General features: G+C 36.5%; 1 protein-coding gene across 2 annotated transcripts in view; it reads right to left on the bottom strand.

Annotated features, from left to right (window-relative positions):
- Nucleotides 1-20,580, bottom strand: part of HSPA4L (heat shock protein family A (Hsp70) member 4 like) — a 35,219-nt gene extending 14,639 nt beyond the window's left edge. For both annotated transcript variants that reach the window (XM_039325995.1, XM_039325996.1), the window contains exons 1-11: nt 20,474-20,580; nt 17,932-17,989; nt 17,480-17,620; nt 16,962-17,084; nt 15,370-15,469; nt 14,148-14,281; nt 12,828-13,072; nt 12,669-12,745; nt 10,407-10,558; nt 9,884-9,990; nt 8,363-8,496 (exon numbers count right to left, since the gene is read on the bottom strand). In XM_039325995.1, coding sequence (XP_039181929.1) covers nt 8,363-8,496; nt 9,884-9,990; nt 10,407-10,558; nt 12,669-12,745; nt 12,828-13,072; nt 14,148-14,281; nt 15,370-15,469; nt 16,962-17,084; nt 17,480-17,620; nt 17,932-17,989; nt 20,474-20,580 — 1,378 coding nt within the window. The remainder of the gene's footprint in view (nt 1-8,362; nt 8,497-9,883; nt 9,991-10,406; nt 10,559-12,668; nt 12,746-12,827; nt 13,073-14,147; nt 14,282-15,369; nt 15,470-16,961; nt 17,085-17,479; nt 17,621-17,931; nt 17,990-20,473) is intronic.
- Between the last annotated feature and the right edge of the window lie 6,143 nt (nt 20,581-26,723).

Genomic DNA, 26,723 nt, shown 5'->3' with positions numbered 1-26,723 from the left:
ACAAAATCAGTTCTGCTCACATGATCAATTATTTAACAATCGCATTGCTTGATGACCAAAATTCCGGTCCCAATTATGATTGTAAAGTGAGGATACCTGTATGCATGGATCTTTGATGGGCAACTTCCTCAAATGGCTGCTACTGCAGCTATGACTGAAACTGTAAGCTGCCTAGTCACCTTGGTAAGAAGGGTGGGCATAGAAGATAGATAGATTAGATAGACAGATAAAAAAGCCAGTTAGACATTTGTTTCCATTAAGAATAAAAGAGGCAATGCAAAACAGTTACAGTTTTGCAAATTAGGATGTTACTCAACATTTTTAAAAAAGTTACATATATATATCCCTATAGAAGCATTCTGGAAGATATACTTTAGTACTGATTATGTATAGGTATTATGTTAATATCATTGGTTTATCCAGTAATGTCCATATGGTATCCACCATTGAAACATTATGTCCTCAGTCCTCCCAAGACTACAAATAGTTAAAAGACTTTCTGGAACATATTTACAAGGTACAAGAAAATAAGTAAGGAAAAGTTCCAGAAATGATGAAGTTTGTTTAAAGCCCCTCATGAATTTGCATCCTCTTGACTAGCAAAAGGTAGATCACCTTATTCTTTTTAACTGCATAAGAAAGTTTTTTGTTATGTTAAGCTTGCAATTTGTTCTCAGAGGTTTTACACGTATCAATAAAAAATTACATTAGGTGGAGTAGGGAAAAAATGCCTGCATGTTCTTGGAAAATTTAATGATGATGAAATTTACAGATTAAAAACAAAATTTAAAAAAGATTATAAGAACGAACATTGGACTGCAAGTTACCTGTATGTTATAAATGAATTGTAATTCATATATGTAAGATAATACATCTTTTTTTAACCAAGCAAAGTCTCTTCTTTGTTCTTATCATATTTGTTACATAAGTGGGAAATATATGGTCCACTTGATATTCCCAAACTGAGAGATGGGAATAGACGTAATCCAGGTGAGGTGTGAACCTTTTAGCACATTGTGATAATAAATCTTTACTAAAGTTTCAGTATACAGGCAATTATTCAAAGTTTGTTGGAATATTCATGAGCAGGAAGAGTCATGTGGTAACTCAGTCAGCCAATGTGAAGAAAGTGCTACTGAGTCTGGAGCTGGATTTCCAGTCTCAGGTCTGTCTCTGTATCTCTCTGTAAGAAGTCTTCATTTGTGCAATGTTGCTGTAAAGAAGAATGTAGGGTATTGTAAATATTTTGATATAAAGAAGTTATTTTGAATCAGCTAAATGCAGTCAACTATGAGAGCTTCTGATTTATTTTTTCGCCAACAGACAAATTAAAATTCTCTAACAGGTTATGGGCCCAGAGCTTACTAAGGACTGCATTGTAATTTAAAGCTGGAAGAAATTGCCTGTGTTTAGAAAGTATAAGAACAAGGCAGAATTAGCAGAATGGCTGCAATGGAATTTGAGGAAAACTCTGTGCCTCGTTTAGGCCAGAAGAATTACATTGTGTGGGCTGCTAAAATGGAATGTTTGCTCAAAGCAAAAGAGCTGTGGTATATCGTAGAAAATCCACCACAAGTGTTTGCAGCTGCTGATCAGAAAAGTCATGATCAAGCAATAGCTTATTTCATCTTGAATTTAGATAATGAACAATTTCTAAATGTTGCAAATTTAAAGACTGCAAAGGAGATTTGGTTGAAGTTGAGAGCTGTGCACGTGAATGTTTCTGCATGCAATATAATGCAGTTGTCAAGAAAACTTTACAGGGCCTATTTGCAACCAGGTGAATCTGTGGAACAGCATTTAAATAAAATGCAAAGTTTATTTTTGGACTTAGAACAACGTGGGATTAAATTCCCTGAGTCCCAGAAGGTTTTATTGGTGTTGAACAGTTTAGATAAAACCTGGGACAGTTTCTGCGATATTTGAGTGTAAAGAAGAGCAAGACTTAAATTTTGAGGCTTTAAAGCAGTGCTTCTCAACGTTTGTGTGACGGCGACCCCCGTCACACAAACGTTCTGTGCATGCGCGGCGCCGCGTGCATGGGGGCGGGGCCCCCATGCGCGGCGTGCGTGCGCGACGCCGTTCCACGCACGCCGCCCCCATGCGCGACGCGCGTGCACGGCGCCGCGAAAAATGGCGGATCGCCACCTTTGGCGACCCCGAAAAATGGTCGATCGACCCCAAATGGGGTCGCAACCCATAGGTTGAGAACCGCTGCTTTAAAGGCAAGTTTGCTTAATGAAGAAGAAAAGCAACATTTTAGAAGCAGCCACGAGGTGAAATTCCTGAGGAGGGGGTCCAGACTGCAAGTCTCCGAAGAAGAAACATTTTGCAGGCAGAGAGCTAAGCAAGAAAGGAATTGCTACATTTGTGGAGCAAAGACACATCTGAAAAGGAACTGTTTGCAAAGGAACAATTTGCAGCAAAGGACATTTGTGGACGCAAAAAGGACTGATTTGCAAAAGGAACATTTTGGTGTTGCAAAAGTTTGCTATAGCAACAACAGAGACAAGTGGCTAATAGATAATGGGGCAAGTCAAACAACTGTTAATGACTCTGAATTATTTTGCAGGTCTGTTCCAGTAGCACAAGAAGCTGTGGCTTTGGCAAATGGCCAGAAAGCAAAAGTCATCGGAAAAGGCAATGTAAAAATTCCATATTTGGAATCAAAGTTTTCCAAAGTGCTTTGTATACCTGAGATGGAACATAATTTGTTAAGTGTGTCTAATTTAGACAAACAAGGTTTTGAGGTCATGTTTGTAAATGGGAAGTGTCTCATCAAAAGGAATGGGAATATTTGTGCAGAAGGCATAAAGGAAAATAATCTATATGTATTGCAGGGACAAAAGGTTCAATGTTCCCATATATTTAAGAATGTTGCAGAGCATGATTCGTGTGTTCATCTTCTACATAGAAGACTAGGCCATGCAAGCTTTAAGATTTTGCAGCAAATGCAAGAGTTTGCAGAAGGGCTAAATTTGAAGGGATGCAAAACATATTTGGACTGTGCAGTATGCAAAGCATCGAAGTCAAAGGCATTCCCAGTTAGTAAATATAGCACAAGACAAACAAAAAGAGCTCTAGAGCTGGTCCATGCAGATCTGGTGGGACCTATGCAAACCAGTTTGGGAGGAGCAAAATATGCACTGGTAATTGTTGATGATTATAGCAGGTATTCGTTTTGTTACTTGCTTAGAGCAAAGACAGAGGTGCTACAACAATTCAAAGTGGGTAAGTTTTGTAGAGAGAAGGTACAGACAAGTGTGTCAGTTGCAAACTGACAGAGGTACTGAATTTATGTCAACTAAATTCCAACAATGGTTAGGGCAGTTGGGGATAAGACACAGATGTACAAATCCTTACACAGCAGCAGAGAACAGTGTAGCTGAAAGAAGGAATGGTGTTTTGCAAACAATGAAAGATTCATTATTAGAGGATTCTGGTATGAGCAGGTCATATTAGAGAGAAGCTATATTGACTGACAATTATATAGTTAACAGGCTATGGAATTCCTCCATTAATAATACTCCATATGCCATTCTATATGGGAGAAAGCCATCACTGGCACATTTGAGAATTTTTGGAAGTACTGCATGGGTACATATTCCAAAAGCAATCAGAAGAAAGGGACAGCAAAAGGCAAGAAAACTCAGGTTTGTGGGCTATGAGCCAGGGTCAAAAGGATATCGCTTTAGCGATGGAAGTAAAAGAATTGTAATGTCAAGGTCTGCTAATTTTGCAGAACAAAATTGGGACAGAATGCAAATTCTGGGTATGTCTCACTTAATGACGGTGATCTATTTAATGACAATAACTCATCTAATGATGAAAAAATCATTATTGAAGATGTCCATGTTCAGGGAGGAGAGGCTGAACAAGACATGAAACCAGAAAGACTTGAGACACAGGAGCAGTTAATTCCACATAGGTCAGAGCGATGTAATAAAGGAATTCCGCCTGACAAGTATTCTGCCAGCAAGGTAAAAGTTTGCAATGTGTGGTATGAGCCAAGAAGTTATAAAGAAGTGTTGGCATTACAAAAGCTGAACAAGAAAGATGGAAGGAGGCCATGGATAAAGAGATGAAATCCATGGGAGACCATGAAGTATTTAAAGCAGTGACTTTGCCACAGGGAACCAAAGCTGTGGGTTGTAAGTGGGTATATAAGAAAAAGGTATTGCCAAATAATGATATACAGTTATTGCAAGATTTAAATATTAACGTAAAAGAATCTGTAAAGGTATTTGAAAACAATACTGCCTGTATAAAAATGGCAATTGGTGACAGGGTAAAGAACAGAAGTAAACATGTAGACATTAAGTATTGTAATGTCAGGGAAGTTGTAAAAAAAAATTGATTAGTTTACATCATTGTTCTTCTGAGGATAATTTGGCAGACATGATGACTAAACCATTGGGTAGTCTTCACTATGGAGAATGTATTAAGTCAATAGGTCTGATGTCTCTTCCTGTCATGAAGGGAGGAGTGTTGGAATATTCATGAGCAGGAAGTCATGTGGTAACTCAGCCAGCCAATGTGAAGAAAGTGCTACTGAGTCTGTGCAAAAGGGTATTGAGTTAGGAGCTGGATTTCCAGTCTCAGGTCTGTCTCTGTATCTCTCTATAAGTAGTCTTCATTTGTGCTATGTTGCTGTAAAGAAGAATGTATGGTATTGTAAATATTTTGATATAAATATAAAGAAGTTATTTTGAATCAGCTAAATGCAGTCAACTGTGAGAGCTTCTGATTTATTTTTTCACCAACAGAGAAATTAAAATTCTCTTACAAAGTTTGATGACTGAGTGTTACCTATGACCATTGTGTTGTCACAGCACCCCCTCTGTCCCGTGATCACAATTTGGGCACTTGGAAGCTGGCTTGCACTCCCAATGCTAGCAGTACACTGTGTTCATATGAATTCCATTGGCAACCTTTCCTTCCAGCTTTCCACAAGCAAAGTCAGTGGGAAATCCAGTAGGCAATCACAACTTGTTCCCATAAGTTATTCTTGCTGTGCCTTCTCCCGCTACGGAGTACAAGATCCAAGGGATCTTACAGTTCAGAGTGCTCACTTACCTGCAACATGCTCCATCCCATGATCTGTAATGCATGCACTCAACTATATTTGCATAGTGCTACAGCATCCCCTTCCCATGCCTGCTCAATCTCAGGGAGAATGCTGTTTCAAAGAATGTAGCAAGTAAAAAGGTCCATCTCTGATGTCCCAATAATCAATTCTGAGATCTTTATAATGTTATTGAATTGGCACAATTAAGAGGAAGTATTCCTGAAGATATCCAGGTTATGCAGCATGAAAAGCTTTAATGTCACACTAGCATCTTGAATTGTACCCAAAACTAACAGGTATCAATGAAATATGGGCAGATTATAATATACCTGAACTATACTTCAAGTATGTATAATATATTTACTAGTTGAAACAGTTGCATGATTTAGCTTCCAAGTGGTCTTCACAGAGTATCATGCAGATCATATTGTAATACCAAATGAGAGATAACTAAGACAGGTTGGAATATTCCATAGAAAGTGGTAACTGTTACACCAGGTAAAGTTGTTCAAAACCTCTCCTTGCTACAATTGTAACCTACTCCTCAAGCAGGAGCTGAGCACCAAGGATCTAAGCTATGTGCCAATTTAGCACAGGGAAAAATGATTCCCTTGGGAGGTAAATAATATCTCTGGATTTAAGCAGTTTCCTCCTCTGAAAACACAACCTTTTGCTGAGATTGAGACTAAGCTTATTCTCCCCATTCTAATAACCTGAGAAGATGTTTGACAGCATCCTCTGTTTGTATTGCAAGTTAAGATATAAAACTGGCTAACAGCTACTCTTCTACTAAACTGTTATGCACCCTAGAGATTTCATGCAGATGTTGAGGAGTGGAGAGAGTGAGGTTTCTGCACCCAATATTCAAGAGGTCTGACATTGCTCTCTTAACCACTATATGGAACTGCTCCATCAGGAGAACTACAAAACAGTGTATCCACCCCTAACACTTGGAAATAGTCAAGGAGAATAGCCTGATTAATAGTATCAAAAGTTATTAAGAGGTTAAGGAGGTCATACTAAGGTCATCAACTTAGAAATAGTACTCAGTACCAAGGCCAGCCCTAAAATCTAACTGAAAACAGTAGAGATAATCAGTTTCCTCCAGTGCTCTATGCAACAGCATCCTATCATTTCTCTGTAACATTCTCCTGAAAGGGGAGATAAGGAACATATAAACATTTGCCCAGCATTGTTGAGTTCAGCAATGGTTTCTTGTAGAGGAGAAGTACCACTCATTTAAAGCAGGCAGCATTTTTCCTTGACTCATTCACTGACCCCCAATCCAGTTGTTACTTCACTGACGGTTCTCATCGTTCTAGAAGGGCACAGATCTAGATTACAGTTGGCCAAGCTGGCACACAGATCTATGTCCAGTACAAACTCATCCCAGATAACATCACAAGACTTAACTGAATAACTCAGCTGGCGTCCAACTCTAAATGGATCTGGAGAAAGCCTTCATCCTTCAGATGCCTAGAATATTCCTTATGACAATCCTGTAACAGTTTTCCAGTCCATCCTTTTCAAGCAGGTTCTTGGTTGCTGGTAAAGTTTTGAATATGCATTACAATTCAGACTAATTGTTTATTTCCCACAAGTGGCGCTCTTCTGCCATTTCATCTTTGGAACTCCTTAATACACTGAGGACTTTCCTTGGATCAGTGGCCAAGGGGAAAAAATCCAGGGGAAACCCTACCCAAATCTGTAACCATTCTCTAATTCCAGGATGCCTCATAAAATTCCGAAGGTGTCTTCTGAGACCTGAGTGGTTCCATCAGAAGCCTGATATTTACATACATTTACATATTTGTGTTTATGGTGTCACAGACTGAAATAAAGTTATTTATTTATTTTATTTGTTTAATATCAACAGCAGCCTACTAAAATTACCCTATAAATCACTTCCACTGTTTTTATATATGCAGTCATCAGGAGATAAGATCAAATATCTATTTAATTAAACTGTATTGAACAGATCTGTGTTATTAATAGTTATACAATAAGCTAATTATCTAAAACTATACCTATCCACTTATATCTGGGCAACATGAAGCCCTTATTGTCCCTAGACCACATTTGAGCATATGGGCAAAGACAAATGACTACCACCCTGTTGCTCAGTTCCTAGCAGGTCAAAATCCCAGGAACTGCACTACATAAAAAAAAAATTGTGGATCTATAAAGATAATTAAGAATTATCTGACTGATAATTAGCAACCACATCCATTTCAGAATGTGTTCTATTTCTTGCACAAGTGTATCATATAATAGGAAAGCTATACTTTAAAATAAAATCAAGATAACACTGATTGTTTAACATAGTGGTAAGTAATAATAGAAATAGCACAAAATCATTTTCAATTTATTTCCATCCTAGGTTAGGATAATCAATGGTTAGTGGACTTTCTTTGAAGTGAGTTTGTAATACGTTGATCTATATGGTTTGCTGTTGTCTTTTCCCCCAGGATAGTTTTCCAACCTGCTAGTCTAGTTTAGAGCTCTAAATTCTTCTGTGGCCTTCCATCCAAATTTTAAATGGCCTGATCCAATCTAAGCTTCTAGATTCAACCACGTTTATCCAAATGAGTGATGTAAATATAATTCAAATCTAAAATGCTTTGAAAGAATCAGTTTGATGTAACAGTTATGTCACCAGGCTAGATATTGGAAAACTGAGCTTTAGTCCTATCTTACGCACTATCTATCTAAGTGTCTTTGAGCATCTGACTCTCTCTCTCAACCTTAGAAAAAAGGCAATAACAAACCAATTTCAAAATCTTGCCATGAAAACCGCAAAAACATGTCCAGGCAGTTGGTAGGAATCAATAGTGATTGTTTCAATCTTGTTGGGAATACTCCAGCCATTGCCTAAGCAGTTGTTAAGAGATGAAAACACAGCTGCTTAGTTGAATTGTTTCAGTACGAGCACAACAGGATACTCTGAATCCAAAATATTTTGTACACCTATAATTCACAACAGCTGAGTAAAAGAGAATACAGGTAGTCCTTAGTTAATGACAATAATTGGAACCGGAATTTACATTGCTAACAATATGTTTGTAAGGTGTAACTTGATATGTGCCACTTGGGGATAGTAAGCCCTAGTTACTAATAAGTGGCACATGCAGAAAAGTAGAAATATATTTTTTTAAAGAAGAGCACTGTCCACAGAAAACAAGGCATCAGTAATCAAAACAGTTGTTTTATAAACATAAAACAAATTTGAAATTTGAAACAAATCTTTAAAAAGTTTTTTTGTTATCATGCTCAACCAGTAACAAAAACATTTACCTATTCTTGTATCGGGATAAGGAACATCATGAGGATGTGTATAAAATGCTTCCAGTTCAAAAGGCTCTTTTTTGTGGAAAGTAATAACTTTTGAGAATGGAGAAGCATGATTTTTGCTGAAGACTTCACATTCACTGTAGAAAAAAAGAGTGCTTATAATTAAAAAGAACAAATAATGAGAATAGGAAAGCAGTCACAATATATCTTGTGATACTAATTACGTGAAGCCTGAATTAAAGATTTAAATCTTAAAACCATTGATTACTTCCATATTATCATTATGTATAGTCAATAATTCATAATAAACCATCCATTATGAATCTTAGATATTTTTACAAAACTAAGAATTTTGAGGAAGTTACATAGCAGAACATTCAATATTAATTTAGAGGAACATTCATTCAGGGAAAAATGGTCCCACATGTAGTCAATATACAACATGCTGAAGAACTCTACCTGTATAACTGTTACCTTTAAAGATAAGCTAGGATATGTACAACTCAAGACTTAGACATCTAACACTTCAATTTATAGGAAGATGAGAGGAATTCATTTAAAAGACCCCTGGCAGCAGAAATCTTGCTGATTGATAGGGAATCAAATATTTATTTCACTCATTAAAATGCAAATCAATTTATAACTTTTTTGAAATGCGTTTTTCTAGATTTTGTTGTTGTTGTTCTGTCTCTCGCTTTAAAATAAGCCTACCATTAAAATTATAGACTAATCATTTCTTTGTCAATGGGCAAATGTACAAAATTAGCAGGGGATCAAATACTTTTTTCCCTCACTGTAAACATTAAAGTTCACGACAGTACAATTAGAAGAATACTAAGTATGGTTTGTTTCTGGAATACTGTTCTTTGGATAGAGGAGACTAAAGTGAGATGTCCGGTCATAATGCCATGTCTCATGAACCAAACACAGCATATCAGCACAAATATCTCATACCAACCATCAACCACAGTGGTGGAGGGGTGATCTGAATTGAAAAAGTGGGCTTGTTGAACTGAAAAAAAGCCCTCTTGTTATAAACAACAGTGGGCCAAAATTCCTCCACAACAATATGAAAGACCGAGAAGTCATAAAGAAAATGATTACTTCAAATTATTGCTGCTAAAGATGGTTCTACAAGGTATTGAATCTTCATTTTGGCTTTTTGTAAAATAAATGATGACATGATGTAATATGTCATGTGTGGTTGTTCATTTGAGCTTGCATTACCTACTCTTAAGAATTGCTAAAGACCAGATGGATTTTACTGTGTCCTGATATGTAACACCATAAAACTCAAAGAGCATGTACTTTCTTTTTCACGTCTGTATCCTTCTGAGAACTTAGAAGAATAAACAGTTAAGCTTCAAAATTATTCTATCCCAATGCACAATAGTTATATGCCTTCTTATCCTTCAATGAGCATGAATTTCATATTCATAGAAAAGATGAAATGAGAACGCCTTTTTGTTTATAGATATATTATCTACTTAATTCTTTCATATTTTTAAATCTCAAAACTCTTACCCTGTTCCTTCCTCATAAGATGATTGCCACCTCAGAGTAATTGAATAAGGAACAACATCTGTGATGGAAAATTCACGGACTTTAAATGCTGGGGACAGAATTGCACACTAGAAAAGAAATGGAGTATCACTCACAAGTGTCTGGTACACATTTATTTTATTTATGAGGTACTAGTCAACTACATTTTAACTTCACAATTATAAAGCCTAAGAAAATTTGCTGTAGCAAAATCAATGTTCTTAGAGACGACAAGTAACTTTTTTTGTGACCAGAAAAATCATACAAGAGATGCAACATTGCTCACAAACAGAGCTCAGTTGTTTCAGAGAACAGATTCAGGATTAGTCAAAATGATTAATTAAAAATACAAAAAGGTTAAAATTTGTTAAATAAGTTAAGTAGCTGTGTTACCTTCAACACCTTAATGCGAAGATTAATATAATTATAGCATGCTTCTTTTGATAAATTTGCAAAGCCAAAGAAATTTAAGTAGTAATACTGAACAGAAAAACAATTAACACACCTGTAATGCACAACCCCTTGCAACAGCTTCATCTGCATTTAATGTAGTACTTATCTCTTTACATAAAAATTTGCAAATCTGTTCTTTCACAGCTGGAATACGAGTTGCTCCACCTACTATTTCTACACTGTAAATATCTTCACGCTGTAGTTCTAGGAGACAAACAGGAGATTATTTGTTTTTATGGATGAAAAATATAATCAGTTTTAGACGGAATGGATTTACTTGGAGAGACTGCAAGAATGGAAGAAGTTTCTTTACCATACATTGTATATCTCTGTTAACATTAAAACTTAATCTTCTTTTCTAAATACATGTGGAAATTTTGTTTTAAAAATGTACTTACCGTTCTTATAGGTAATAGGGCTCTAAATGTAAGTATTAAATAAATATGCCAAAATAACACAGTGAGATATTAATGCCACATATAACATAGGAAGCTAGCTGCTAGGTCCCAGAACCTAGCAGAAGTGATACATAATTTAAATAAATATCAAAATTAAGTATGGTATAATGCAGGGGTCAGCAACCTTAAACACTCAAAGAGCCACTTGGCATGCCGCACCGGTCCATGGTTGGGGATCCCTGGTGTATAGTACTAAATTGACAGTGAGGATTAGCAGCTGGCAAAAGGCTATTTGATCTGTTCAATTTCATTAAAAAAGACAAAAAGACTCCCCAAAAATGGTTTATATGCCTTCCTTTGCTCTCTAAAGGAGTAATTAAACGGAAGGTAAGCAGATATATTGAATACACTTGTCTCTAATACTAACTTTTGTTTTTCAGCCACAGATCCTAAGTTCTTAGGATTTCTGATGTTCTGATATCCAGTAAAACAAAAATCTAAGAAGGTTTATGAGAACCCCAACTTCTGTAGAAATGGGCATATTTTAACAAAAATAAAGCAACTCTACGATGGAGCCTCAAAACAGTTTCATAGAAGAAAAATATGTTCAATGGCCATGAAATGCTCAGTGGTTGTTTGAGCAAAATGAAGACTGTAATGAAAGTAGAATCCTAAAAAAGAAGCATTTCACACTGCAACATTTTAATGCAATTCACTTGTTTTGATCTACTCTGATTTCTACTTCTATTATGATTATTATTGGAATAGAAAAAAAATTAAAGAACTTCTGAGAAAATGCTTGTCTTCATCCAGATAGCCTACACTTAAACAATTATCAATGGAAAAAAGAACCATCTGTATATTAAATGAGCTTTATGGTCATCTGGAAACTGGATACACAGATGTCTTATACCAAACTTATACAATATAACCAGAAATTAAAGCAATGTGCTCTGCTGGTACATGGTACATTAAGTGATGGCCCAATACAGATAGTGAGAACTCCCATTCAACAAATGAATTAGAGTAAACTAGTGACTATTCAAGTTTAAAATATAAAGTAGTTTTCTTTTTTCTTAGTTTTGATTGTTTTCATCCTCTACTATAGGTTTTCTGCTAGCTACATGACTACACTATCCTAATCTCTACAATGTCTATGAATCCCAAGGACCTGTTACTTAATTTTTTTCTTGCAACTCATGATTTTGGTGGCTTATTCAATGTTAGATCTGAATCTGTAGGTGTGCAGTCTAGCTCTCCTTTCCCAATCTTCTATCGAATTTTCCTTCCAGCACATTTTCTATTCTTTCCAAATCAACAGAGTATTGAAACAAAATTATGTATATGGGTTAGGACTCTGTCAGTCTGCTTGTCTATTAGCATGATAACAGTCTGAAAACTAAATACAACAGGATCAAATTTGGTATGAAGAACTGAAAAAAAGAAAGATCAAGTTCAAAAATAGGCTGGATCAGACCAGGAACTACAGCATTAAAAAAAAAATCCACAATTTTTCCCCTTAGGGAAGAGGCAATTGGGCAGCTGCTCAACATATTACCAATTCCTGCAATCTTAGAACCCTTCCTCCCTCTTTGTCACATGACACAGAGCAAAACTATTATTCACGGATAAAAAATTCTAGAAGCCACATTTGCATGTTTTCCCTAACATGTTTGCTTTCTTGCTTATTAGAGTGGATGCCATTTTTCTATCTAGATAATTATTTTCTTCCCTCTTCTTAACTTCTTTTCTGTACTTGATAGAATCACACATACCCAACTCTATAATACCAAAATATTATTTTTCAATTTTTATAGACATTAAATAATTGAAGAATATTCAATGTGATAGGTGTGACCTACAGTAGCAAGAAGTCTTTATATTAAATACTGTATAATGTTGCAGCATTTACTTACTAGCTTGTTCCATCACTGCTCTCAGAGGAGGTTCTACTCTGGCCAGAAGAGATGCACACAGTTGTTCAAACTGAGCCCTATTTTGAGAAAAGAATATTAATATTTCAGGCATATACAGTAAATTGTTATAATTCCCACTTTATACATTGAATATGATACCTGTTCATTTTGCTAGAGACATCAATGTCATTCATAAAGCATTCTATGTTTACTGGAAGATCAGAAGTATTTGCACTCATCAGCTTCTTCAGTTTTTCACACTCCTGGTATAATCGTAGCAATGCTCGACCATTGTCCTTAACGTTAAGTTTATATTTGATCCTGAACTCTTCGCAGAAATGATCTACTAAAGCATCATCAAAGTTTCTACCGCCCAAAAAGGGATCAAATGTAGTAGCAAGTACCTATGAATTTAAACACAACAAGAATGGTAAAAGCAATAAAGAAAAAAGTCTTAATGCAGTGTCCGTGCATGAATCATCATCATCATCATTATTAATTTTCAATTTGATTCAGTCTGGGACTGATAAAAACTTAACAGTTCAAGTCCTAACCAAGGATCTAAGAGCTGTTAGGCAGGGGTGTCAAACTCAATTTCACTGAGGGCAGCATTAGCATTGCGGTTGCCCTGGGGGGGCCAGGTGGGTGTGGCCAGAGTGGGTGCAGCCTACTGAGTGGGCGTGGATGGAGTAGGTGTGGCCTCCTGGTGGGCATGCCCAGTTCTACATCATTCGCGTCAAGGCTGCCTATAGGGGCCTGGGCAGGAGTGGGACAGATGTGAGGGTCTCTGGCAGAAGGGGGTAGGACCGGAGCAAGTGCCAAGATGGCCACCACAAAATTGTACATTGGCTCCTGGCTGGCTTGGGCCAGGGCTGTTTCCAGGATGGCTTCGTGGGCCACATGAAACCCCTTCGCGGGCTGCATCCGGCCCCCGGGCCTTGTGTTTGACATGTCTGTGTTAAGGCAATGTCTGAGTATATAGGCAATTCCGAGTAAGATGGTGTTTTGCAAAGTCAGGATATTCAAGTCTAACAAGTTCAAAATGTCCATGTATCTATCTAGGCAGTCCTTTGGGTATTGCTTCAAAGGCTCCTATTACTTGGTACAACCATTGATTTCTTCCTCCATAATCTTCAACTTCAATTTGCAAATCACAATATTTTGTTATTTTTTTCTAGCTGTTTCTATTCAATTCTGCTATTGCAATATGAATGAACCAGACTTTTTTCTTTTCCACAATAGCGATGTCAGGGGTGTTGTGGGCCATATGTCTTTTTGGATTCAAAAGTCCCATAGGATCTTGACTTAGTCATTTTCAAGAACTTTGTTGTTATTGTTGTATCAGAAAAAGTTCCAAGCACAGCTATAAGGCAATATAGTTTTTTCTCTGGTATGTTATTGCTCATATTTATTTTGGGATTGAGCTTATTCTTTATCCTGTTTTATCTTTCTTATTTATATGTTGCTTCAACAATTTACCTTCAATTTTCCTTTGTTAAAAGCACAAACAGAAATCTGGTAGGCAGAATGTCCCATGTCTACAAAAACCACATTCCTTGGTCTCTCCTCTGGGGCTGGTAGATCCTGTTTATAAATTCCATAGGCTAAAGCAACTGCAAGAATTAAAGAGTAAATTCTATGAAGTAAAAAAGTATTAAAAATTAGCTTCAAAATATTGGCTGCACTATAACTAGTTATGTGCAAAACTATTATTCTGACTACTTTTGGAACATAACAAACCAATCCGATATACTGAAATTTCATATGCTTGGAAAAAAATGGAACGGGGAACACTGAAATATTTCAAGATGGAATAGAGTTTCACATATCTTGGTAATTTACCACTATGTAAGTATTTTTTTTTAAAAAAGAAATCAATTAGCTTTAAGGAAACAATACTGTTTGATCATTTTAAAGCACTCTGAAACTTTGACTTAACCATTTCTTTTAAGGAAAATGGTTTAATGTTTTTTTCTTCCTGCCAGTCCTTTATCCTTGTGCTTGGCAATCAACATTTGCTAAATTATTTTATTAAATCAGATACAGTATTCTATTAATAAAGTTTGAGGGAGTTTTCACATCTCAAGGCTGATCCAAAATAGTCAAAATACCATTTATTTTTCTTTTTATATTGTCAAATTATAAGCTATTGCAAAACATTCATTTCTCTTATGTTCTAATGATATTCATTACAAATTCACTGAAATTACTTTTAGTTAAAAATGGCATAATTTGAAGAATTTGCCTTACTCATAAAACTTAAAAACTTTTCCTCTTGCAATCTTTCTTTATAAAAATGGCGAGGAAACAATAGTGCACATATTTAAATCAAATAATTTGTGGTACATTATTAATATCTCATTTACTTACACAAATAAAGCCAATTTTCTACCTTGGAGTCAAAAGCAATATGAATATTTGTTTATTAAATGTTATCCTAGAAATATGGTATTAGTCATATTGAATTTATTGTGGTGGATAGATTTCTGAATAGATATGCATTAATGTTGCTCCAAGAATTTACAATACTTATTTTAGTAGAAACCACTCATACTGGACAATAGTTTATTTGTGAGTAAGGTACCTCAGTATTTAATTGTATACTGTATAATCTTACTAGATTGTTATGTAATATACTTTGACTCTGATTTGAATTTGATTAAAAAGCAAAACTGCTATAACAAGTAAAATATAAATTTACCTGCTGTAGTTTCATTCATTAATCTCAAGCAATTTAAACCTGCCACTTGCACTGCTGCTATAACAGACCTTCTCTCGGCATCAGTAAAAAAGCTTGGGATCTGTAGAAAAATATTTTCTATTAAATTAATTTCACCATATTCATCTTTCTAATTAGTTTTAATTTGGAATAATTTTATGGCTCTATGAGACCCTGAATCAAATTAGATCTCAATGCTGCAGAGAGACATATATTCTGCCTGTACATGTTTCCTATTTTCAACTTTTGCTTGTTCACAAAATGCCAGGTTGGGAAGAGAAAGGGACCTGAGTAGCAGTCTACGTTTCAATATCAAAAAATGGTTCATGGATAGCCCTGTACATATATAGTTAGTTCTTGATTTGCAACCACCATTGAGCCCAAAATTTCTAGCACTAAGCAAGATATTTGTTGAGTGAATTTTGCCCCATTTTACAACCTTTCTTGTCACAGTTGTTAAGTGAATTACTGTAGTCAAGTTAGTAACATGGTTATTAAGTGAATCTGGCTTTCCCATTGACTTTCGTGTCAGAAGGCTGCAAAAGATGATCACGTGATCCTGGGACACTGCAACTATCATAAATATAAGTCAGTTGCCAAGTATCGAAATTTTGATCATGTGATCGTGGGGATGCTGTAATGGTAGTAAATGTGAAAAATGGTGATAAGTCAGTTTTTTCAGAGCCATTTGAACTGTCACTAAATAAACTGTTATGAATCAAGGATTACCTGAAACAAGCCCTCTACCTGCAACAAATGTAAGCTGATAAGTAATTAAGCAACTTAGATTAACTTAATGTATTATATAATAATTAGGTTTCTTGCAAAATGATGTTATCAACAATATATGTGAGTTTCACGATGTGCTGGGCACAAAACAATGAGGGAAAGGGGACAATGTGAATTATTTCAGCACGTGATCAACATCCTAAACCTATATGTCTGAATTTGGACAAACTTCAGCTTATCAAGTGTCTACTATGTATGCAACTGTTTACTGTTTACACATTTCTGCAAGCATTGTCAGTAACTGAGAAATCAGAAAAGAATATTCTAGAAAACAAAACTTTATTACCTTATAATTTAATATTGTGAGCTGCCCAGAGTTGCGAGATGAGCAGCCAACAAACCAAATCAAATAAATAATAGGACTGTCTTGCCAGGAACATGTTATAATCTAATCCAGTGGTTCTCAACCTGTGGGTCGGGACCCCATTTGGGGTCAAACGACCATTTCACGGGGGTCGCCAAACAACGCAGTCCGCCATTTTTTCCCCCTTTTCCTTAGCTGTGCTACTCACTTTTATTCTATTGGCTTTTGAAAGTCAATAGAATAGACTCTCTTGAATAGACTCTCTTTCAAAAGCCAATAGGAATTGTCCAGGCTGTCTCTGCCCTGCTGAGCCCACCAAAAGTCCCATTCTGCAAACGGTGCTGCACCAGTTGAGTAGTCCTCGACTTACGACCTGTTGGGGGTCGCGGCATTAAAAAGGTTGAGAACCACTGATCTAATCACTCCAAATTTCATATAACATTATTATTTTGTAAGTATCTATATCATTATAAAAACTTACGGAAATGACACAATCTGCTACAGGCTTTTTAAGTGCATTTTCTGATGTCTCCTTAAGCTTAACTAATAGCATACCAGTAACTTGTTCAATAGCAAATAATCTCTCTTCATCCAAATATCGTACCTAGAGTTTAAAAAACACCTAAATTAATAATGAACTAGAATACATAGTAGGCACTCATAATGACAGAGATGTAACACTTGTTTTATTTTTTCCATCAGCAAACTCTATTTAGTGAGATATGTTAGAACAGGGGTCTCCAACTCTCAGCTGTGGCCCACTACCAGGCCTTGGCCTGTTCAGAACTGGGCCACGGAAGCAATGGGTGAGCGTGTGCAAATGGAGCTGTGCGTGCATTCACTCGTTGCCCATGCTTAACCATTCCCTCTTCCTCTCCCCCTTGATAGTCCACAAAACTGAAAAGATTGGGGAATGCTGTGTTAGAAGGACCAGATCTTAACATTTATTGTTTTGTATATTCTGATAGTAGGCATCAAAAGAGAAGGTACCATGCTCACCTTCACTCCTACACTCCCATTAGGTAATTTCTGAAGCTCATATGGCACTTTTTCTTTCTCAGACTTTATAAAGGGATCATTAAATGCTCTTCCATGCAGCTTTTTAAATCCATGTAACGTATTCTTAATATTTGTAATAATCTGTCAAATAATATTAAGGTATTAATTTTGCATGCTCATATTAAAATTCCTTTCATCTTACAGTTTTTCAATACTTTTATTAACTTAATAGTAGTAAAAATATTCCATTCTTATTATGCATTTCTAATTCCTTAGTATTGTAAATAAAATTTTATGCAAGACATAAATACTTAAGTTCATAGTGTACACTGGTGGTAATACTATCAATGCTTTTGATTTAAAAGGAGTTTTGTGAATAAATTTTTTGATAAAAAGAACTGCTGCTGAATAAAATGATAACTTTTACTGAAAAGTTATAAACTTATGTTTACCTGGCTTTTTGCTGCATTTCCAATAGTCCGGGCTTTGGATCCCAAAGATATACAAGCTCTGAAATACAACAGATACTCTATAAATGTGCATGAAGAAATCAAATTGTTACCTATAGGGCTGTGAAAGACTCATCAATCTGAAAACAGAACAAAGGAGTTTGAAATTCCGGTATATATTAAGCATAGATATACATAAATTTCAGTCATGTGAACTAGACTGGGAAGTTTGTCTACAGAAGTTGAGCTTGATTTTAAAAAACCAATATAAAACAAATATAATATTTAATAATGGAAAGTGGTGATGTAAAGGAAGACGCTAATCTAAATCTACAGAGAAGAGAACCCAACCATGAATCATAAGCAGCCCCTTTGCAGAAGCAAATCTAATTTCACTAATATTTTTTCACCTTCAGAAAATCAAAAATGACAATACAGAAAGTAGAATTTTCAAGGATATATATGAAAATCAGCAATGTAAGTCATTGATAAGTAGCAATAGCAGTATCACTTAGACTTATATACCACTTCATAGTACTTTGCAGCCCTCTCTAAGTGGTTTAGAGTCAGCATATTGATTCCAACAATCTGGGTTCTCATAAAATAAATGTTTTAACTGAATTAGATTTAAGGATAACCATGAATTATTGAATTTTAAAATGTTTGCAATTATCCAAGATCCTAAAGTTCAATGCAATAAGTTAAATTCTTATTATTTCTTTATACAACACTGTAAATCCCAGGAGCATAAAACAGCTATCAACCTCCAGATGTAGCAAAATAGCATCTTCCCAGTAGTAAAGATTGATAAGGCTGAGCAAAAGATAAGTTATTTTGAAGTCTTGTTTGATTTTTGGAATACATAGCAGTAGAACAAAAAGAATTTTGGACTGATCCAACAAATACATAAATACATTCATTCATTCATTCTCTCCCATGCACACACAATCCATGTTTTTGCATATCCAATTCATTATCAGTTTTTGTTAAATTTAACTAAAGAAAATAATAGTTGGAACATTTGGAATGACAAATACTGTTTTTCAAAGGAACAAAGAACACAAAACAAATAATTGTGTACTTCTGATTATATAAAGTTTCGATTCTGCTAAATCTACAAAGAGATGTTGCCCATTTACACTCCTGGTTGTAACCCATGGAAGCAGGAAAGTGTGAACAAGTTCTATCTACTCTACAATCATCTACACATCATCTCTTCACAGGTACCACCCTCCATGCCTGATAGTTAGGCAATAGAACAAGTAGTAACATGCCAGGCAAAAGGAAAAATGCTACAAGATAGAAAAGATGAAATACTGGGCAAACTTCTTTCATCCTATGTATGTTCTCATTAGCATGCTTATTTCAAAGGTTGAATCTGCAAAAATGGTGCATATTACTGTGACCTGAATTGCCCTCAACCGTAATACTTTTAAGTGAAGAGACAGTTACAATTATTTTGAGATTCAGAAAAAAATGCCTTATGGTGGAATTGTTTGCAAAAACTTAAAGCGCTTCTATTTCAATGCTACTGTGATGGATGGATAGAAAATGGCAATGGGCAAAAGTAAAACAATAATGTGGGATTAGTAGATACCATAATCTTCATAATAGGAGTTATTGTCATAGTTTTTAACAGACCTACAATGTTTTAGATGTGTAATTCTCATTTTTAAAATGAGAAATGAGACCAGTAGAACAAAATAACTCAACAATGGATGTGTTTAAATAAATAAGAAAGAAATGTTTAAGTTGGCTTTTCTTATGAAAGCCAAAGCTCATGGTGAATTAGTTTCAAATCTATCAACTGAAATTTACTGTTAAACCCAAACTTATTAAAGTGAAAAGAAGAAAATCTTTTTGGAAAAGAGATAAACGTTATTTCTTCAATCCAAAGCTGCCAAAACTCTATTTGATTCAGGAAAGGGATTCTGGAAGTTGGAATTTTAACATATCTGGATAATGTCAGCACTGATAAGAACAGATATTCAGCACGACATAGGTTTTGTGTGAAAAATAGTGCCAAGAAAATTCCAGGCCTTTTTAAGACTGACCAAGACAATTCTGGAAAAGTTAGTCTTATCTCAATCTAACAATCTTCCAGATTTGGTGATTATAAATCTGCTTGTAGCAGGACAGTTAAGAACGAGTTGGAGTTCAATACACCTAGCTGAGAAACGGTTAATTTGACAACACCGAACTCCCTTAGTACAGGATCCACGCTGATACATAGCAGCTTCTTTCCAAGTTTATACATGACAATGAGCCATGTTTTAGGATGTTATGTGAACCCACCTATTATGGGTTTGTAAACTATGATGACAGCTCATAATCCAGAGAGAGAGAGAGCTTTTTAATTTAACCGGCCTTTCCCCAACCTAATAATTTCCAGGTAGGCGGAGTAGCACCGGTCCAGGGGGGAAAGCTCCTTAAAAGGTTTCATGAGGCTAGCAGGGAAGGAGCCAACGGAAAGAGCACGAGCCGCCGTTAATCCCTCCGGAGAGGAGGCTGTTGCCCAAAGCACGGTTGGAAGGCTAAGACTCACGGTGTGCAGCGGTCGCTGTACTCATTGGCGATGGTCTCGATGCCGCCTCTCCGCGCCACCGCGATGTAGCAGTTCTGAAAGCCCAGGTCGATGCCCACCACAGACATGACTGCGGCGGGTGCGGTCCGCTTTCTTCCTCAGCTCTCCCTCCGCGTTACCGCGGCGGGCCCTCGCGGGACAGCGCTAGCGGCGGGGAGACGGCACCTCGGCGAGTAGCTCGCTCGTTCTCTCACTGCGGAGCAACAACCGCCAACCGGCACTTTCTCTCCTCTGCGCAGGCGCGGCTGATTGCCATACGAGGACGCCGCGAAATTCCGACTTGAACTTCGGCAGTTTCCGCGGGTCCTCGGGTAGCCTCCCGGAGTTCGAGAAAGATCTGGAATCCAGGTGAGAAGAGTGCGAAAGAGGCTTGTCTCCGTCGCCCTCTAAGGGCCAAAGTCCGGAACTGCGGCTGCTGGCTTTTCGCCCTCGGAGGACCTCTTCTGGAGTACCGTCACGGAGGCCCGGAACAGAAGCGCGAAATTTACGGGACAGTTTGCAGTTATATAGCCAAAATGATTAACACCCTATAAATACGTTACTTCCTTTGTATATTTTACATCCCCGGTTCCCGATTGAATAGAACCCAGGAAAGAAATATGAAATCAACATCAAAAGAATAGACTGTTAAAGAAGATGAACAGTACAGGTGTTAGAATAAGAAATAAAATATAAATAATTGGGATAGCTGCCCATCTTAAAATCAAACTGGCTGGCTCACAATCAAAAGAATAAAAAATATATACAAAGAATAAAAACAGTACAATGAAACAATTATCTTGTAAATGATGAGCATATACAAGACATCAGTACAGAATATGTACTCTGACAGATAATTATGTATTATCAAGTTGATATCAATTCTTAGTAACCACATAAATAGATTTTCTCCTGGGCAATCTGTCTCTTGCCTGATCTTTCAAATCTGCCAGTGGTGCATTGTAACTGAGTCAATCTACTTTTCTGCTTGGTTGTCTTTCCTTTCTCAGCATTACAGTCTCCTCTAGGGAATTAATAATATAAAATTAATAATAAATTTTATAAATAAATAAATAAGTCTTTGCATACTATGTCTGAAATAGGATAATGTATGTTGGTGTGGACCTCAAGCGAGAATTCTGGATTGATTTGTTTGATAGTCCCTCAGGGCTTTTTTGGGCTGTCCCCAATATTCTCAGGAGTGTTCCACCAACATCATATTTCAAAGATATCAATACTAAGGTGACCAACCGTCCTCCTTTAGGGAGGACAGTCCTCCTTTTGTAGGTTCTGTCCTCCCTCAAAAAGTGTCCTCCTACATGTCCCCCTTTTCAATATTTGAAGACTAATTTGCAGGGCTTTTTTTTTCTCATAGAACTCTCAGAACACTGTTCCAGCACCTTTTTTGATGTTTTTTTTTTTCAACTTTTGCATGAGCTGTGCTACTCCCACTATTGGCTTTCAAAAGCCAATAGGAATTGCTGCTGAGCGCGCCAAAACACCCGACTGGCAAACTTTGCACATACAAGTTGTCTGTATTATTGTTGCAATGAATAAAACCTTTCTTTTATTTACGATATTTTTTTCTTCAATTTATTTGTGTCCTCCTTTTCATTGCAAAAAAGTTGGCAATCTTATCAATACTCTTCCTGAGCTTCTTCAAAGTTCAACTTTTGCTTCCAATGAGTGTCAATGGGAATACCATGGCTTGCAGTATTTTAATGTGTACTCTAGGTTTCCACAATTGGTGCAACTCTGCAATTGGTGCAAATTATTTTGCGAAAATACAATATTCTCCTATCAGCCATCTTTCCTTTGTGTAGTGGAGCAAATAGACTGGGGATAGGCAGAAGGCTGTTACTGCTGATAACCCACAGCTGTCAGTAATGAGTTTGTTTCATATTCTGTTTTTCTGATCCTTTGCAGTAAATAGCTTTCCTAAATGGAAATTGTTTTTGTGTACAGGTGGTCTTTGACTTATAACCATTCATTTAATGAAGTTGCAATAGCCTTGGAAAAAGTGACTTATGACCCATCCTCAAAGTTAGGATTGTCACTCCCCCCCCCCCACACTTGCTTATAATTTGGACTCTTGGCAATCAGTTCACATTTATAAACATAGAAAACTGATGGTAAAAAAAAATCCAGTGGTACACCGAGTCTATTCTTTGAATTTTTCTGTTTTTGTTTTAATTATTTTAATTATTATTTTGATTTTATTACTTATTTTTAATTTTTGTTGGATGGTAGACATGCGTTTATACCAAGCATGTTTAAACTCAGCTACAGTTGACTAACCCTCTATCTCTGCTGGAAGTAGATTCCAAGCTTCCACTACTCTTTCTGTGAAGTAATACTTTCTAATTGTCAAGGATGAAACTTGGATCCTAGAGTTTTATTTGGATTCTCGAGCTGGACGTTGACACTGTTACGTTTGAACTTCCCGCCTGTCAGTTTGAAGTTATGCTTCCATGTTCTTGAACCACATTTAACAATTGTAGCAAAAATTATTGTAAAATTGAGTGTGATTCACTTAACAGCAGCTTCACTTAGGAACAGAAATTCTGGTCCCAATTGTTATAATTTGAAGACTACCTTCATTTGGCTCTGAATCCAACTTTTGATTTATTTAAAGTGCTAGTTCTTTGTATTACTAGTTCAAGTTTGCAATATTTTCATATTCAATTAAATCTACATTGTCTGGATTGTTTGTTCAATTGTGTTGTGTAATATACAGTGGGGCAAAAAAGTATTTAGTCAGCACCAATTGTGCAAGTTCTCCCACTTAAAAAGATGAGAGAGCCCTGTAATTGTCATCATAGGTAGATCTCAACTATGAGAGACAAAATGAGAAAACAAATCCAGACAATCACATTGTCTGATATGGAAAGAATTTATTTGCAAATTATGGTGAAAAATAAGTATTTGCTCACCTACAAACAAGCAAGATTTCTGGCTCTCACAGACCTGTCACTTCTTCTTTAAGAAGTTCCTCTGTCCTCCACTCATTACCTGTATTAATGGCACCTGTTTGAACTTGTTATCAGTATAAAAGACACCTGCCCACAACCTCAAACAGTCACACTCCAAATTCCACTATGGTGAAGACCAAAGAGCTGTCGAAGGACACCAGAAACAAAATTGTAGACCTGTACCAGGCTGGGAAGACTGAATCTGCAATAAACAAGTAGTTTGGTGTGAAGAAATCAACTGTGGGAGCAATAATTAGAAAATGGAAGACATACAAGACCACTGATAATCTCCCTCGATTTGGGGCTCCACGCAAGATCTCACCCCATGGGGTCAACATGATCACAAGAACAGTGAGCAAAAATCCCAGAACCACACGGGGGGGGGGGGAAACCTAGCGAATGACTTGCTGAGAGCTGGGACCAACATAACAAAGGCAACCATCAGTAACACACTACGCCGCTAGGGACTCAGATCCTGCAGTGCCAGACGTGTCCCCCTGCTTAAGCCAGTACATGTCCCGGCCCGTCTGAAGTTTGCTAGAGAGCATTTGGATGATCCAGAAGAGGATTGGGAGAATGTCCTATGGTCAGATGAAACCAAAGTAGAACTGTTTGGTAGAAACACAACTTGTCGTGTTTGGAGGAGGGAGAATGCTGAGTTGCATCCAAAGAACACCATACCTACTGTGAAGCATGGGGGTGGCAAAGGGACCAGGACGACTGATTTCTCTGCAAAGGGACCAGGACGACTGATCGGTGTACAGGAAAGAATGAATGGGGCCATGTATCGTGAGATTTTCAGTGCAATCCTCCTTCCATCAGCAAGGGCATTGAAGATGAAACGTGGCTGGGTCTTTCAGCATGACAATGATCCCAAACACACCGCCTGAGCAACGAAGAAGTGGCTTCGTAAGAAGCATTTCAAGGTCCTGGAGTGGCCTAGCCAGTCTCCAGATCTCAACCCCGTAGAAAACCTTTGGAGGAAGTTGAAAGTCTGTGTTGCCCAGCGACAGCCCCAAAACATCACTGCTCTAGAGGAGATCTTCATGGAGGAATGGGCCAACATACCAGCAACAGTGTGTGCCAACCTTGTGAAGACTTACAGAAAATGTTTGACCTCTGTCATTGCAAGCAAAGGATATATAACAAAGTATTGAGATGAACTTTTGATATTGACCACATACTTATTTTCCACCATAATTTGAAAATAAATTCTTTCCAAATCAGACAATGTGATTGTCTGGATTTGTTTTCTCATTTTGTCTCTCATAGTTGAGGTCTACCTATGATGACAATTACAGGCCTCTCTCATCTTTTTAAGTGGGAGAACTTGCACAATTGGTGGCTGACTAAATACTTTTTTGCCCCACTATATCCAACATCAGAAGAAATGTTGCCTCTTCCTAAATGAATACATATACCCTAAGAATGATGCTACTTGGAGGAGTCAAGGTTTAGTCAAAATCTTAATCTTAATCCAGAAAAAGATGGACCTTAGAGAGACATATACCAACTGAACATACATCATTTTGGACCCTTGCACTCCAACCTGTGTTTACTAAGAAATAAGCTCTTATTTACTGGGGCTATCACTTCTGAGCCACAACGAGATATAGCAAATTCTATCTAATTTTTTGCTGCCCTTCTCAAATTATTCAACATCTGGATTTCTACAGCCTAGAACTGGCAGTTCACTTTTAAAGAAAATTTACTCTTAATTATTTGTAGCATAAAGTGCTTAACATACTTAAAGAATTTTAAAAATGTATCCGTGCCTGAACTGCCTTTGCTAGGCAACAGTCGTGTAACGGCATACGACTGCATAACTTAAGTGACAAAAATTCTGGTCCCAATTACTTTTGTTAAGCTTACTTCTCAGGTTTCTAAATTTCTTTTGAGAGCTGTAACCATTGGAGGAGAATGTTGTAATTCCCTTTAGCCAAGGCTTCTGGTGTTAATTGTGATTATATTTTTCTTGTGTTTTCTTTTGTTGCACTTGCATTTTGGTCTGTGACCGCAAAATAAAAATTATTATTATTATACTTTTGTTAAGTGAGGACTATATATAAAACCAATCAATTATTTCTTTTAAGAAAGTTTGGAATAAAAAGAGTATTTTACTGTATGTGAATACAGTCCTTTGTCATATAAAAAGATGTAGCACAAAATCCAACAATTGATTTTATTCAACAAACCATGACTTAATGCAATGTGTGAACCAAACCTTAGTTTCCAGTTATGGTTTTGGCAGCAAGAGATTCATAGGGTTAACACACAATAAATTAAAACTACATATATTCTGATTTAGCATATTGTGTATTGTGTATAGCTACTGTAATCTATAATCCATGGATTATTATAATTAAGATTATTGTGTAAATCAAGCACATTGTTTATTTGTGAATACATTTTAACATCAAGTTTGTGATATCTCTGCCTGGTTAAGGGTGAAGTTGTTATTTTTTCAAATCAATCAATTACTGTCTCACAGTGTTGCTTATTTCTAATATGGCACCAGCAAGATGCTGCTTGTAACCAATTTAATAGAAGTACTTGTTTGTAAACTATCTTCCCTGAAGATACCCTGTGGCCACAGTTTCAAAAACTGACTTCAAAGCACTTCAAAGCTGATTCTTCAGCTGTTGTGGTTGACAAAAGTTCCTCTACAGCTCTTCCTCAAGCATACTTTCAGGGAGCAAGTGAGCGTGTTATTATGGCATTTGATATTTGAGAATGCAAGTGATGCATGAAGATTTTCTTTAAGCTTGTTGACTGGCGTATATGACTTTTCTATCTATCAAACAATCAAGATTTTCTTTCCTCATTGCCATCCTATTTGATGTTGAAATTAGAAATCAGACATCCCAGTTATAATGCTACATAATTTTTCATACTAAATTTAGGAGAAAACAATCCCAGCCCTTATTAAAGTGAGTTCTGCAATATTATTCTCCCTATTTGATATAGAGGTAATGCTTAGCCTGATTATTTGGATCTATATAATTTTCCTACATTATTAAACTCTACATAAGGGAGTTTACTAAAACGTGTGGATGAAATTGACCAAATTAATATTATTTCCTAATATTTGGCTAAGAATTTAAGGAATCTTTTCTGGCAATTCTCTCATCAAGTCTGATTCAATTAATCTATTCTATTAATATCCAGGCTAATTTTTTCCAGATACTTGCTTCTGAAAAATCTGGTGCAGAAGTTAACAGTAAGTTATTTTGTTGAATGAGTATATCATCAACAGATTT

The sequence above is a fragment of the Crotalus tigris genome, unplaced genomic scaffold (assembly GCF_016545835.1).
Source record: "Crotalus tigris isolate CLP2741 ecotype Arizona unplaced genomic scaffold, ASM1654583v1 scf7180000024339.11422700, whole genome shotgun sequence".
NCBI classification, from domain to species: Eukaryota; Metazoa; Chordata; class Lepidosauria; order Squamata; family Viperidae; genus Crotalus; species Crotalus tigris.
This window is presented reverse-complemented; position numbering and strand designations above follow the sequence as displayed.